Source organism: Plectropomus leopardus, chromosome 19, assembly GCF_026936395.1.
Source record: "Plectropomus leopardus strain MGB_pleo_1.0 chromosome 19, ASM2693639v1, whole genome shotgun sequence".
NCBI lineage: Eukaryota > Metazoa > Chordata > Actinopteri > Perciformes > Serranidae > Plectropomus > Plectropomus leopardus.
This window is the reverse complement of record NC_142194.1, coordinates 19,248,981-19,263,892: the sequence shown is the minus strand read 5'-3', so window position 1 is coordinate 19,263,892 and position 14,912 is coordinate 19,248,981. Positions and strand designations below refer to the sequence as shown.

The 14,912-nt window shown below is 39.6% G+C and overlaps 1 protein-coding gene across 4 annotated transcripts in view; it reads right to left on the bottom strand.

Moving 5' to 3' along the window:
- The window catches only part of mpp2b (MAGUK p55 scaffold protein 2b), a 58,380-nt gene that overhangs the window by 31,555 nt on the left and 11,913 nt on the right, over positions 1-14,912 (bottom strand). For 2 of the 4 annotated variants that reach the window (XM_042507694.2, XM_042507695.2), the window contains exon 1: positions 10,351-10,630. In XM_042507694.2, coding sequence (XP_042363628.1) covers positions 10,351-10,441 — 91 coding nt within the window. In that variant the 5' untranslated portion in view covers positions 10,442-10,630. Of the gene's footprint in view, positions 1-10,350; positions 10,631-14,233; positions 14,314-14,912 lie in introns of those variants that run through there. The other 2 variants (XM_042507697.2, XM_042507693.2) reach the window with 2 other exon arrangements.

The following is a 14,912-nucleotide window of genomic DNA, read 5'->3' as shown; positions in this document are numbered from 1 at the left end:
GGAACATGAACCTCTTAGCCAGCACTTAATGAAGGTTGCTCTGTTGCTATGGAGCGCAGGTTAGGGAAACACAGAGAGGATGGAGAGCGGAGCCGAAGGGGGGAAGAGAAGATGAGGTTGTGTTGGCGTTTCTCCACGCTGAATCCTCATGGGGACGTAAACACAGAGGAGTACAGTATGCGGCTGACTACTTTAAGTGTCTGGCAATCAAAGCAGTCTGCTGAAATTCACTGAGATAAATAAACGCAAATGCAAATACAAATACAGTAAAGGCTCTACCCCGATGAATTATGGTAAGTGAAAGAAGAATAATAACATATTAACAAGTAATGGGCAGACAAGCACAGTAGGTGTTTTTATTTGGTTTCCACCAACTCCAGAGGGACTATTTAGCTGCTACTTTCTAACTGTGTCTGTCTGTTTGCTGCTGAGCAGGTAGTGCACTGTGTTTTTTAGAGCTTTTTCACCAACAACAGCTCCCTGCTGCAGTCAAAAACAACACTATGGAGATAAAGGGGATCTCGATCAGAGGAGAAGAACATAAGACTTGTATGTTCGCAGATGATGTTCTGCTTTTTATTACAAGCCCTGACTCAAGTATTCCTAAATTGATGTTAAAAGTCTACGATTCATACTCTGGATATAAGCTAAATATTCAAAAAACTCAAACCCTTGAATAAAAAAAAAAAAAAAAAAAACTCAAACCCTCACATTTAATTATACACCCCATCCAGATACAAAAAAGGAATATAATTTTAAATGGGACTCTCCCACAATAAAATATTTAGGAATTAACCTCACAAAAGACTTGTCAAAACTTTTTGAAAACAACTACAGCCTCCTTAATAAAGAGATAAAATCTGACATCTCTCGATGGATTCTCCTCCCGCTAGATATGAGTAATAGAATAGAAATAATCAAAATGAACGTGTTGCCACGGTTTCTTTATCTCTTTCAGTCATTGCCACTGGACGTACCCCAAAAACAGTTTGATGAGTGGAATGGGTGGATTTCAAGGTTCATCTGGAACAGTAGAAGACCCAGGATACAGTTTAAGATACTGCAGCTGAAAAAAGAGAGGGGAGGGAGAGCTTTACCATGCCTACAGGATTACTATTATGCCGCACAATTGAAACCCTTAGTATACTGGTGTGCCCCAAATTACGAATCTAAATGGAAATCCTTGGAAACTACACAGATAGATACTCCAATACAATCAAAAATAGGAAATAAAAGCCAAGCTGAAAGACATTATAAGAGCTTGAATCAATGGACTCAGTTCACTCTTAAGCTGTGGTTCAAGGTATTGAGGAAGTTACAAATAGAGAAACAGGCAAGGGTCTTGAATTGGGTAGCGTTTGATCCAGAATTTGAACCTGCTAGGTTGGATGGGGTCTTCAAACAGTGGGTTGGGAGAGGTCTCACTTCTTTCTGTTCACTCACCTCAAACAGTGAATTTCAAAGTTTAAAGACAATTTCAGACACATTTGGATTGGTAAAGCAGGACTTCCATAGATACCTGCAAGTCAGAGACTATTATATTAAAAAATTACAAATCAAAGAGGAAAACAAACACAACATGATTACTATATTTCATGACGCATACCAAAAAAAAGACAATAAAAAGTTGGTCTCAAAAATATATGGAAGTATACAAGCCTCTAGAAATCACTCTACGATACCCATCAAACAAAAATGGGAGAGGGAGTCAGAAACACAAATTTCAGAGGAGACTTGGATGGAGATATGTGAGACTCAAGCAACCACTGCAAACTGGAGATCGCTGAGAGAGTTCGGCTGGAAGAATGTAGTGAGATTCTTTATCACTCCTAGAATAACTGCACTGCAAACGGGAACACAGAGCCGGGGCTTCTGTTGGAGAAAATGTGGAACCTTTATGGCTAATCATTTCCATGTCTTTTGGGCCTGCCCAAAAATCCAGTCATACTGGGGGGAGGTGGCTAATGAGATAAACAAAATAATGGGAGTGGAGTTAGACTACTCTTTTGTTACCTTATATCTAGGTAAAATACCTGAAACAATCCTACATAAGGCTAAATACTTATTGAAGATACTTTTGGCAAGTAGTAGGAAAGCTATAACCCGGAAATGGTTGCAAGTTGACCCTCCAACATTGGCCCAGTGGCGTGGGATCGTGAAAGAGATCTACTGTATGGAGAGACTTACTTTTAAGACTTGAGTTGGAGAAATGTACTGTCCGCTGGGAAAAATGGATTATGTATGCACTCTGTTTAGAATAGTACGACGTGATGTATGTAAAAATGTATTGAGATTTAAATGTAACACCCACAGGAAATTATAAGCACCTAGTAATGACGAAAACGCTTAATCTGTAAATCTAAATGTATTCTTTCTGTGCATGTTTGTCCCTCATGAGGTTATTATTAGTTGATGTAGCTGGTGCGTATCCCACACGAAAAATAATGCAGCAGCTGTTTCTACGTGCCTCCCTTTGCAGATATCATAAATTAGAGTGATTAACTCCCCAAAACACCTTTCTTCAGTTGAAAAGCAATTAGGGGTAAGCCATATCATATACCTTATCATAATACAGATACAACTTTTTAATATGATAATAAAACTATATCATGATAGTGGCAAATTTCCAACTTGTTGACATAATGTTGTCATTCCATGATGCATGGCAACAACAAGCATAGCTGAGAGCGTATTTGCTACCAGTTACTGTTGTTTATTAACTTATGAAATGAGAAATGTTTTTTATATAGATTTTACAGAATATTTGAAAGCAAACTATTACATTTATGCTGAAATTTTGTTGCAACTGTATGTTCATGAAATGAATAATAAAATATTTTTAAATATTTTTTCTGTATTTTGTCATATCTTCAAGAATATTGTTATTGCAAAAATACATTGAAATATTATGACATTATTTTAGGGCCATATTGCCCACCCCTAAAATCAATATATATTGGTATTTTGTTGTTGACTGATTCAGGTCCTGCTCTTGACATTCAAGTGTAAAATATCTAAAATTAGTGACTGCCTGGTAAAGGTTGAAATCTGGCTATTGCAACTGTATTTTGCTTTTGGCTTAACTTGGTAGCAGGAACCTGCTTTTATCACATACCAAGCCCACTGCAAGCGCCCTATCACCACCCTCTCACCAACCAACTACTTTGTGTGTGTGCAGGGGGCAGGGAGGTGCTGTGGATTGAGAGGCAGCACGATTAGGTGACTGCACATTTCTTAGCCCCCCTTCTAGCCATGCCCATTAGACTTTTTTCACATCCCAGGAAGGAGGAAACCAAGCCAAAAGTGGGGGGTTTAGTTACTCTTTAAAAAAATATTTTATGTTCTGCTAGTGTTACGTTCTTTTGTTAGTGCTCTTTGATTTAGAGACAGTAGCTATATGTTATGTTGTTGGACTATTATGTGGAGTTGTCGGACTGTACGAATGTACTGCTACCAACACCACTAGCCTGCATATAAGAGATTTAAGGAACATTGAGAAACTGCAACATCTGCAGAAAGTCTGCGTGTGAGGTCTTTTGGGGACATGAGTAATTTGTAGCTTTAGAAAATAACCTGGGTCACACTTAAGTTACTTACACCTCGGCGGAACAAATTCTTCTTCTTCTCTACTCCATGTACTAAATAAATTCAATTTCTCAGTAAGGTTGGAAAAAATACTTATTTACTTGTTTTATCTCCATCAAACACTTCACATCACCCACCTGCAGTAGCATGATTGGTCTAATGTGTGCTCTGACAGTTGTAGGCTTCCTACCTCTTGAGCAAAAATGAATGCCATGGCCCTTTTTCTCTGTTTTCTCTGGTCATGTAAAACAATTTAAAAAGCATTTGCATCCTTTTGAGGCATAGACAGCCCTGATTTAAAAAAAGACATATTTTCAGCAGTGAAATGCTTCTTTAATATTAAAATGCTTTGCAACGTGCAGAAAATAATAAGTGTTCTGCTTCAGATAGGCCTCATAACCCCTTCCCATGTAGCCGACTTTATGTTCTCTGCATGTTTGGCTTGTTTTCATACTTAGATTAAAATCTATTTTAGATCTAAGACAATAATGCAATTCAAATACTGCAATGCTTTGATTTCTTTTTACTGCTGCTCATGATTCTTAAATCATAAAAACTCTAACCACCTCCTTGATTTATTCTATTTTGGATATTTCTGAGGTCCTGATTAGAAGGCTCCTCAATGCACCGTGAGGGACAATACATTCAGAAGTACCTAATATGTATCATCGTGTTCTTACTACAAAACATAATTCAGTCTGGGAAATGGACTTAACATTCATTGTAAAGCCAGAATTACACTGAGAAGAACATTGGAAGTCAGTCGCAGCAAAGACCTGGTGGTGATTAATCAGGGCATTTTCAATGGGTAAGGTCAATGTTAAGCTTTTCAGTTTGCAGACTGACTGCGCTGTAATAACACCTGCTTTGTCCTGTGAAAACACCGGCAGATTTCTGAGCAGCCGCCTGCTTAAAAAAAACTCATTGATATTCTCATTGTTTCCTGGAAACCCTTGGAAGTTACTGCAGTCTTATTTCACTGTCACTCCATTAAAATGACAGAAAGAGCATGTTGCGGATGACACAAACTATTTCAAATTGCCAAAAGTCACCTCTATGTAATAAAATACTCTCAGGCCTTGACAGACATTATTAAATACTTTAAGGTTGCTATTAGATTTTGCTCTGCTCCCTGCTCTCCAGCACAATATAATTACTATCAATCCCTCAGGTAGCGAAAGATGAATGTCTAAGACGGTGCTGGAGCATTATATTGGACTGGAGTACATTCCATTGTGCATACCAGAGTAAATGAATCATTTATGACTCAAGTATAATGATTAATTTGTCCTTATGGTATGTGCTCGAATCATTCCGTGCTGTCCTCGCAGGGTGCACTCAGTCTGAGATATTTTCTTTGGAGCAAACTGAATACAACTATTACAGCTAAAACATGAATATTGCTCCGATGTATGAGTGCTAAACTCTGGATAATAAAGTCAACATCCTCCTCATTGAGCGTCACTAAAACACAAGCTCATCATGACAGGTTCAGAGAACATTGTGTTAAGCATGTGTGGGCACATCCATTGTGTAATGTACTTGTGCGATCAATTCATGTGAGGCTTGCCTTCAAATAAATAGCTCTTCTCATCTAATTAGCATAATTAAAAACAGCAAAAGAATTGCAATATTTTAATATTCTCCTCCACAAATAAAGATGCATACATTTAATATGCAGTTGCTAAGCTAGGATTTAAGGCTCTTGATGACAACTTTCAGCATGGGGAAGTCAAAGCCCTATTTGAACAGAATTATTACCTGGGGACCTCATGCGCACAGGAAAACAAAGTCTGAATTATATTCGATTTTTTCCGACATTTTCCAGCAAACTTCCCATTTTTTCTTGCATGTGTGTGTGCCCTTCACTATCATTCTGTGTCCCATCTCTAAATTCGGAGGTTTTTGCAGGTTAGTGAATTCAATGCAGGCAGAACTCTTCATGAGTTAATTTTTTCCTCGGCAGCAGTCTGAGGAGTTTTAGTCGTGAGGTGGATTATTGATCTGCTGATCCGGTCAGAGCTGATCAGATCACATCGATAGATGAGAGGAGCAGCTGCTACAGAGACTGTGAATGCAAATTTGATTGTGGCAGGCAACCACAAATAAATAAATTTGTGGGAAACTCTGCAGAAATGTGCCATTGCACTAGCGGAGATGTAAGGCGTTAACTTTCTTTCTTTTTTTTTCTTTTTTTTAATTGTGTGTTAACAAAATAAATCCTGGCACACACTACAATAAATCATCCAGCTGATCATCTTTTGAGACCTCCCTAACCTGATGGACTGGGGATTCTCTTACTGTTAATGTGTCATTATGTTGGGTTGCAAAATGAGCATCCTGCACTGAAAACGCTGTCAAAACTCTCATTCATAACTGCCAACACAAACGAGAACAAAAAAACTAAATAAGACCCAAAATCACAGATTGCACAGGACTTAAATCACACGACCTGTGTGTTGGGCATAATATGGCGGTTGATTTGCAGTGAAATTTTTGCTTGACAAATTATGGATATGGCAGAAGATTAATTAATCACTGACAACCTCCATGATTATTACAAATTAAAATTACAAGAGGTCCTCAGGTAATAACACTGGTAGTCTAAGAATAGGGCTTAAGTCAATATTATGCATGGGAATGTTAAGTGTCCTTCACACCGCAGGAGTTTTCACTTGTGGCTGATTTGTTCTCTGCTCAGGTGGAGGTTGGTTGGAGCTGTGCTGGGAATAACGTGAGGTCAACAAACTATCTGTGCTAATCATAATGCACTAAAATAATTGTTGCAGAATGAGATGAACAGGAGAGCTTGATCAAAACTATTACTACGACTTAGGAGTGTGAAGGCAGAGTTAGGTTTTTGGAGCAGATTGTTAACAAGTTACAGATACAAACTAATCATATAAATTCCTTTAAAGTACATGCATTTATTGACAGCTCTGTTGTTCTTTTCATCAAGTGGGAGATTTTGTCATCAAAAATTCTCTATATTAAGAGCTTGAAATTACAACTGGGATGCTGAAATTAATGTTTTTTCTTTCCAGTTGTGAACACTGCACAAGTGCGATTAAGGTCATTTTCCGCTCTTATAGGTTCAATAAAGCTAACTAAAAAGGAGTGTGAGCATGAGAGGCAATCAACTGCATTGTGTTCACGCCCACTCAGTTCTCAGATGACATCTAATCAGCCAAAAAGACTAAAATCATCTGTACAATGGATGTTCAGGGCCTTAAACTCACAGAAACCAGAGAGCCTGCACACTGTCGATCATTTGGCAACATCTGCAGGGAAAACACTGCACCCCTGAACTCCTCTCTCTTGGGTGGCCAATCAGCAGGACGATGGGCTTTAAAGCTGCCATTTAAGTCATCCCATTGCCATGGTGATGCTTGTTCCAAACAGGCATAATATGGGTGGCAGGCTTGATTGCCTTATTAGCTGGCTGAAGGTCACCGCTGGAGACAACACTTGTGATATTTGTTGACATTTTGCAAATGGACAGCAGCTCCCATTACACCTCACCCCATGGCCACAGAGAGTTTGGGCCAGGGATCAAGTTTTTTTGGGTAAAACTAAGGCTGGGCAATATATCAATATTATATTTGTATTGTGATATGACGAGATGTCGTCTTAGATTTTGGATATTGTAATATTTTAAGTGTTGTCTTTTCCTGGATTTAAAGTCCCCGCATAACGAAAAATGTATTTGCCCCATCTTACTCCTTTATCCCTCTGTTAATCAATCATTTATCTCGTTATGTGGCAAATATATGAATCTTATCTGAGTATTTTTATATTGAAAAAATCCCTGCCTTTCGTCTGTCTGTTTAATGGTTTTAAATGTTTGATGACTCATCCTACACTCAGGGGCGTTTTCCACAGTTCATGCAATCAAATAAGACTTTGGAAGACTAGCTAGCCACACCGGTCATTAATCTGCACTTCACAGCTTGTGGGTTGATGTAGCTTGCTAACAGAGCAATATGAAGAGAGATAGGTAGAGATGTGTGTTTGGATATCAGTGGGCAAAACCATTGCTTCCAATTCCAAAACAATCACTACGTTTACATGCATAAAATATTCTGGTTTTTGCCTGTATTCCGCAAAAGACAATATTCCTACCAACTAATATACATGGCTAATGAAAATGGATATTCCACTTATATTCCTGTTTACAAGAAGCTGTGCATACACCGATTAACATGCCCTTTATCACGTCAATATATGTGGAACAGCTAGAGACGCTTGTCATTTTGCTTGCCCATCAAAATAGGATTTTTGTCAGTTTTCCAATGGTGATGGACTTGTTAGACTGTGCAAAGACAGCCATTATTCCTTCCATCAACCACCTTCTTGCAAAGGTCAGCACTGTGATATTTGCATATATCAAAAAACCTGTTGATATCCAAGTCTGCCATCATGTTTAAAGGTCTTTGTGTTTCTCCTTAAGACCGCAAATGTGAGCTTTTCTTTGAGCATGCATACAGGAGACTTTGTGTACAACGTATCCATGACAACACACAAAGCTGACCGTTAACAGGCAAGAGGCCATGTGTCGCAAACTGTAGTAAAAACCCAAATAATACCAGCAAATCCCACAGCTTAATCAAAAATGCCAAATTCAAGAAAAAGCCTGATTTGGAGTATCTAAACGGAATGTGCTGCTTACATGATCTGCATCAAATTCAGAATATTATCATATTCAGAATAATAGTGGAATATCAGCCTGAATGTTAACATAGCCAATGTTGCGGTGGACTAATTCCTTCCTGTCTCCCTCATCTCCCTCCTGATCTAACAGTAAGGGAGGTGTGTGCAGAACCAGCAGTACGCTGTACCGTATCGCACTAAACTCTAAGCCTGCCCACTTTTAGTGGTCCAATCAGATGCAAAGGATTTCAATTAAATCCTTCTTGCAACTGTACACCACTTAAATATTCCTTTTAACTGCGAAAAAGACTCCCTTTTATGAGGACTCTAAAGGCTGCATTACAGTAATGATGTAATTTTCTGAACTTACCGGACTGCTTTAGCCGTTCTATTATTTGCCTTTACCCCCCTGGGTCATTATATCCACATTAATAATGATTATTTATCAAAATTCTCATTGTGTAAATATTTAGTGAAAGCACCAAAAGTCTACCCTACAAAATTGCTGCAAAAATCAATGTCCAAGTATTTGGTCAAAGATATTATGATACTTGATTTTCTCCATACCAGCCAGCGAGGGAAAACTAACACCAGAAAGTTTATTGACTCTTAGGAGGCAAACATTTTGACTTTGACTGTGCGTCTATTTCCCCCGCAGCAGTTAATGAAAGAGCAAACAGAGATCGTCAGGGTGCGATACAGACGAAGTAATTGCCAGTGTCACCACGTTATCGAATACCCTCACCCAGAACAGAATTAAATTGTCCAATTCTCTTGAAACCCAGCGATTATCTTTGGCAGGCTAATCCTACCAACACACTGTACTCAACGATCCATCATCTGTGTTTGAACACCGCTTCATTAGTCCAGTAGGCACACAGAATATGCCTCTGATGGTGTTCGTTGGGAGAGTCTGTGTATCATAAGTGTGTGTGGGAATGTGTGTGTGTGTGTGTGTGTGTGTGTGTGTGTGTGTGTGTGTGTGTGTGTGTGTGTGTGTGTGTGTGTGCGGAGGGGGGTGAGAGAGCCACAGAGTTATTTGAAGGTTGCGAGTCTGACACTTTCAAGCGTGCTGTCTCTGATCAGAACACTGTTGCATATGAATGACCCCCTACCTACTCTTCATGAATGTACAATGCACTGGAGGTCTTTCTCTATTTATCTTTCTCTCTGTCTCTCTCTCACACACACTCTCACACACACAGACAGACAGACAGACAGACAGACACACAGACACACACACACACACACACACACACACACACACACACACACACACACAGCTGATAGACAGGATGCAAATGCTTTGACAGAAAATGTGATTCATCATGGCTGTCACCGCTGTCTTGTCAAGCTACATTACAGAGCAGAGGATATCTTGCAACATGATATACTGTGTGACACGCAATTGGATTGGCAATGATGTAATGATGCACTTAACTAACTAATTTAACATGACAACATCAAATACATGTAAGCACTGAATACATGGCTACGCACGCACACTCTTGAAATATAGCTGCATAGTATGTAACTCCATGCAGTATTAATGAACTCCATCAAATATTAATTGAATGTATAGTACCTTCTACTCCATACTGAGTGAGCAACAACAAATACAACAAATCCATATTTGCTTTAAAGACTTTCCGTTTGCTTTCTTTACTTACTTACTCTCAAAGTGTGTTCCTCTGTCTCTCACTCGCCGTTTACGATACGGCTTCTCACTGTACATGAAAGAAAAGTATGACATGTTTTTACTGCACCTTGCCGGCTCCCTTCCTGTCTTTGTAGTGTGCTGCTTCAGATTCCTGTGCATCACATGCTGCCCTGGGTCCTAATCTGTCTCTGCTCATCTTCATCACACTCTGGAGGCTAGAACCAGCACATCAGGAGCAGGTGCAATGCGAATTTCAAACACCAACTAGACCCTCAAACGCCAGTGTGTACATATTTCTGCGCCTGGTTGGTTGCATTTAAATTGTGATTTCCAGCTTCCCCCAGTTTCTGCCCAGTATATCATCTGTGATAAAACACATAGCCAGAGAACTCATCAGTTTTACAAACCTTCCTGCATCCCTCACACACCCAGCAGGTAGGGACCTGTGTTCTTACCTTCTCCCCCCAGCTTGATTTCCAGGCCCTCCAGGGAGTTGACTGAGTCCCCCTCCTCCAGGGAGAGCCTTCCAAACAGGCTGCCAGCCATGGTGAACAACACCTCTCTACAGTGCACACACTCACAGCAACACACCCAATACTGTATCTGAGGCAGACTGAGAGATCTCCCTCCCTCTCTCCCTATCTCTCCCTGATTCTCTCCTCTTTCTGCCAAAACAGCTCCTCGCTCTTTCCTCCCTCTCCACCTGCACTTGACGTGAATGTGTATAAGCTATGCCTGGCTGAGCGTCTTCTCCTCCGCATGAATGAAAGGAGATGCGAGAGGGTTGTGTGCATGAGCAAAGAAAAGAAAGGTGGGGGAGTGGGGAAGAAAGAGGGAGGGAAGTATGATGCTTTCTCTGGGAGGAGGGAGAAAAGGAGGCAGGACAATTCTTTCCCTCCAGGCTTCCCTGTGGGGGTTAACTGGGGGAAAGAGGAGCAGAAGGTTGGCTTGTAGAGAGGAGGGTTGGTCAAGGAGGTGGTGCGTGGGGAGTTGACATATATATGAGTGATGAGCCTTCATTACTGATACACAGTCACAGGTACAAACACAGCCAGCCTTGCAGACGCAGCGAAAGGGGAAATTTATGCTTATAAATGGAGCTCCTTCGCTGACAGTAGCTGAAAGATATCTTATTGTTTAAAATCAAACCTGACCCTTCTCTAACCCTTCTCCGAGACTGTGCAAAAAATAGCCTTCCTGAAAAATGCTGCTTTTTAAACTCAAAAAAAGACATGAACTGGTTTGGAGAAACAATTTACTGTGTGTTACTAAAAATGCCAGTCATCCAAACTCAGCCGTCGGCTGCTGTACAAATCAGGACTGACTGACAGCCCATTACAAAAAAGAAACTCCACACACATTTTAACTCTCCGTGGAACTGCTTTTCTCCCTCGATCCGACAGCTGACTCCTGCAATTTATTAGCACACGATAAAATACTGTAAAGCACCGAGTTTTAGATTTGGTCCTCTGTTAACCAATATACTGAGACTTCTAATTTCCCAGACATCTGGCTGTGGCTGTTCAATCTTTTATGTGTCTGGATCAAGTGCCCTCAGCACTGAGTAAAGCGGAAATGCACTGAACTATTCCTATGTACGAGTTTAAAGACTAATATGAAACATAAAGCTACTGCAGTCACAGAGCTACATTTTCAACTTTGATATCAGTGCCAAGGTATACGTCTAAAAACTCAGTTTGATACGATGCCAACAAAAGAGGCCATCACTGTGATGCCAAATCTGACTCGTTCCAGTAGTTCTTGTATTTTTACACAGGGTTTTAATACATTTTTGTTATTTTAGTCAAAAATAGTCACATACTCTATTTTTTATCAAACTGTTTAAATGGCCTGAGATCAAGTGCAAGACAGGGTGCACTATTTGGAGCAGTGTATTCTGTTAGTCTCCAGCACTCATCATTCATTTATATGTGCGTAGAGATGTTTTTACTTTGCACACAAAATAAGCTTGCATGCAAAATTTACTGTCAGATTAATGACACGTGTACCAGTGAATTTTGTTCTCATCACAATGCATATTTTAGTGAATCAGAGTCATTCTAAGTTGACAGACGCACGCCTGCTATTCGCAATCAGCACAATGTCACAACCCCATTTCTCAATTTAAGGAAACAAGTTTGCCTAGAGGCATATCATGGAGAGAGCAGTGCTGTGTGTCAGGCTGGTCCAGGTCTCTGCTGCACTTATCGTACCTGTTGTCTCACACTGTGATTGCTAAGGGCCACCGGTTCCCAAAGTATTGTACGTGTACCACTGGTGGTACATAAGGTCCCTCTAGTGGTAAGTTGAGGAATGTCTCTATGTAATGGTATCAAAAAACTGCAAAATTGCAAATGAAAATACTTCAAGTATGAGATCCCTTAAATGTAAGTAAAAATTTGTTTTAAATTTAACATTTGTTTCAATATCAGCCTGGCAGGGAGTGACATTCATGAACGTAGCCGGCCCATACACGTCCATGATTAGAAAAGAGCTAAACTGCGACGTAGGCGGAGGTAAAGTGAAAGGTGGCTCCAAATAGGAACTATTAGGAAGTTCTTGTGTTTCTCTTTTACAGCGCCGCAGTCAACCATCAACAAAAAAAAATTCTGATTGGGAACAAACCTGCCTCCTGCATGAACTGTCCGTAGCTAAATAGAGTAGGCCTATGCTACTGCATTTTAGCATAAGTCATAGTTGTGGCTCTTGGAGAGCCTCAAATTATATGAGGTGGTACACACTGTAAAAAATTTGAGAACGACCACTATAGGCTAATTTACGGCTGACATTACAGACAAACATCAACATCACAACTGCATAAGTTTGATTTCAATCTTTCTGAGGGTAAAATCTCAAGCTGCAGAGCTCAGAATACAAGTTAAAGGACGTGTGAGTTTTTCTTGCTTAAAAAATGAATAATAAATATATTTCCACCCAACTGTTTGACTGATAATAGGTTTATAACTACATTTGTTTCTTTCTTGATTATTAAATTTCTGCTTATGTCATGTTGGAGTTAAAATTTAAAATTAATGAGCATAAAAAGGCATTCATTTCATAGTTATCTGATACATTTGGCCAAAGCATTACTAACGTACTAATATAACATATTGTTGTCTATCTAAACCTACTTGGTCTAGATAGACAACAATATGTAGGAATGTAGTTTTTATGCATCTAGGAGTATGGTTACATGTTCTGCAAAAGCTGGGCCATCATCATTTATGCGTATGCAGAAAATATTGATGAACCCTGGGTTTCCGTGTAAAACGTTTGTATGCACAGTTTCATCATAGATGTGTGCACTGTTTGTGAATGAGGCCTAATGTCTTCTCAGCATCTTTCCTTGAATTGAATCTTTCACAGGAGTCTTAAAGTAGAATAACTGTCAAAGTATCATATTTTAATCATTTTCATAAAGAACAGACAGCTTCATCAAATAATTCAAATTCCTTCACATAATTCAAAAAAGGTCAAATAAGGGACGCATGATATTGGATTTTTGGGTGATATTTGATATGCCAACTCATTTGGCCGATAACCGATACCAATTAATATATCCACTTTTTGTTACATTATGTAACTTTCTTCCCTGAATCCTCTGACTGAATATACCTCCTTATCTGTATGCCCCAGTGATCATTATTTTTATATGTATTTTCATTTTGTCACTCATTTATTTCAGTCTGTTTATCTCTCTTTAATTTTTGTCACTTATATTTTACATATTGTTGTATATTTTTCAGATATGTTGTTTTGTTACCTGTTTACCTGGTGTTTTGTACATGTTTACTTTGTCAATTAATATATCGGCAGAAATCAGTATGTTGGCAGATCATTTCATTTAAAGCCAATATAGGCCAATACCTATAATGTGCTGATACAGTGCCTACCTAGTTAAAATCTGAATTGCCAAAGCCACTATGACTTACAGAAGACTTCGAAAAAGCAACTGCAAATCACTTAACCCTCTGGGTTTGATGCCATACTATTTTAGTCATCACTGATCAGTCATCAGTCCATAATAAAGAGACACAAGCGCATGCAAGTTTGTGCATGCATGCAATGTACACTTTCATACAGGAGTAGAGGGCTGTGAAGGATACAACAATCCTTCGAGGCATGATAGATCTAAGAGAGGAGTTTTAGCGCTCCATTAGCCAGCTCATTAAGTCGCATTAGAACTCTGGAGATGAGATACATGTCCTGAGTGCTGGAATAACCACAAACCGTTCAGTATCTCCTCCCTCTTGTCTCCCTCCCGATATCTCTCTCACATATATACACACACACACACACACAAAGATGCCCTCGCCATAGCGAGACAAAGCCACTTACCGGAGTCAGAGCTGGATGTTGCCACGGGCATTTTAAGAATTGGTTCCTCCCAGTATCCTCGGCAAAACTTGTTAGGTCAACTGAAATGAAAGAGAGTGCAGAGAGAGAGAAGGGAGATGCATTGAAAACACTAATGAAGTATTGATTGTGAATATGAATGCAGAGTCCCTTGGCTGTCAGACCACTGAGGCAGAATTAAGGTTCAAACAAGGGAAGGAACTCTATAGTTTTATAAAGATCGGATGTCTAATAGGACTATTTCCCACAGAACCAGAGTCAGAGTTTTGCATATTTTATAGCTTGTTTTTATAGCTTGTCACATTGTGATAAACTGTGTTATTGTGTTGAGGCCCTTCACGTCCGGCACAGGGATCCCAGGAAGTCTAAATCCATCCATGACAAAGAAAACAAATCCTTTTCTGTCATAATCACATTCACAGTCAGTGGACTTACGTATTTGCGCAGCTCCTTCTTTATTTGTCCAAACAAGCTCCCACACACAACAACTGGTGTCTAACTTTGTTAAACAGCTATAAATAGAATAGCCAGTTGCTCTGGTAACACCAAAACAGTTTTAGCTGTCATGTCCGTGGGGAATACTATAAGCAACAGTTGGGAGGGATTGACTGAGCGGGTGAGTGGGTGGGCAGGCCAGCTAACACTGGCTTTGTGAGGATCT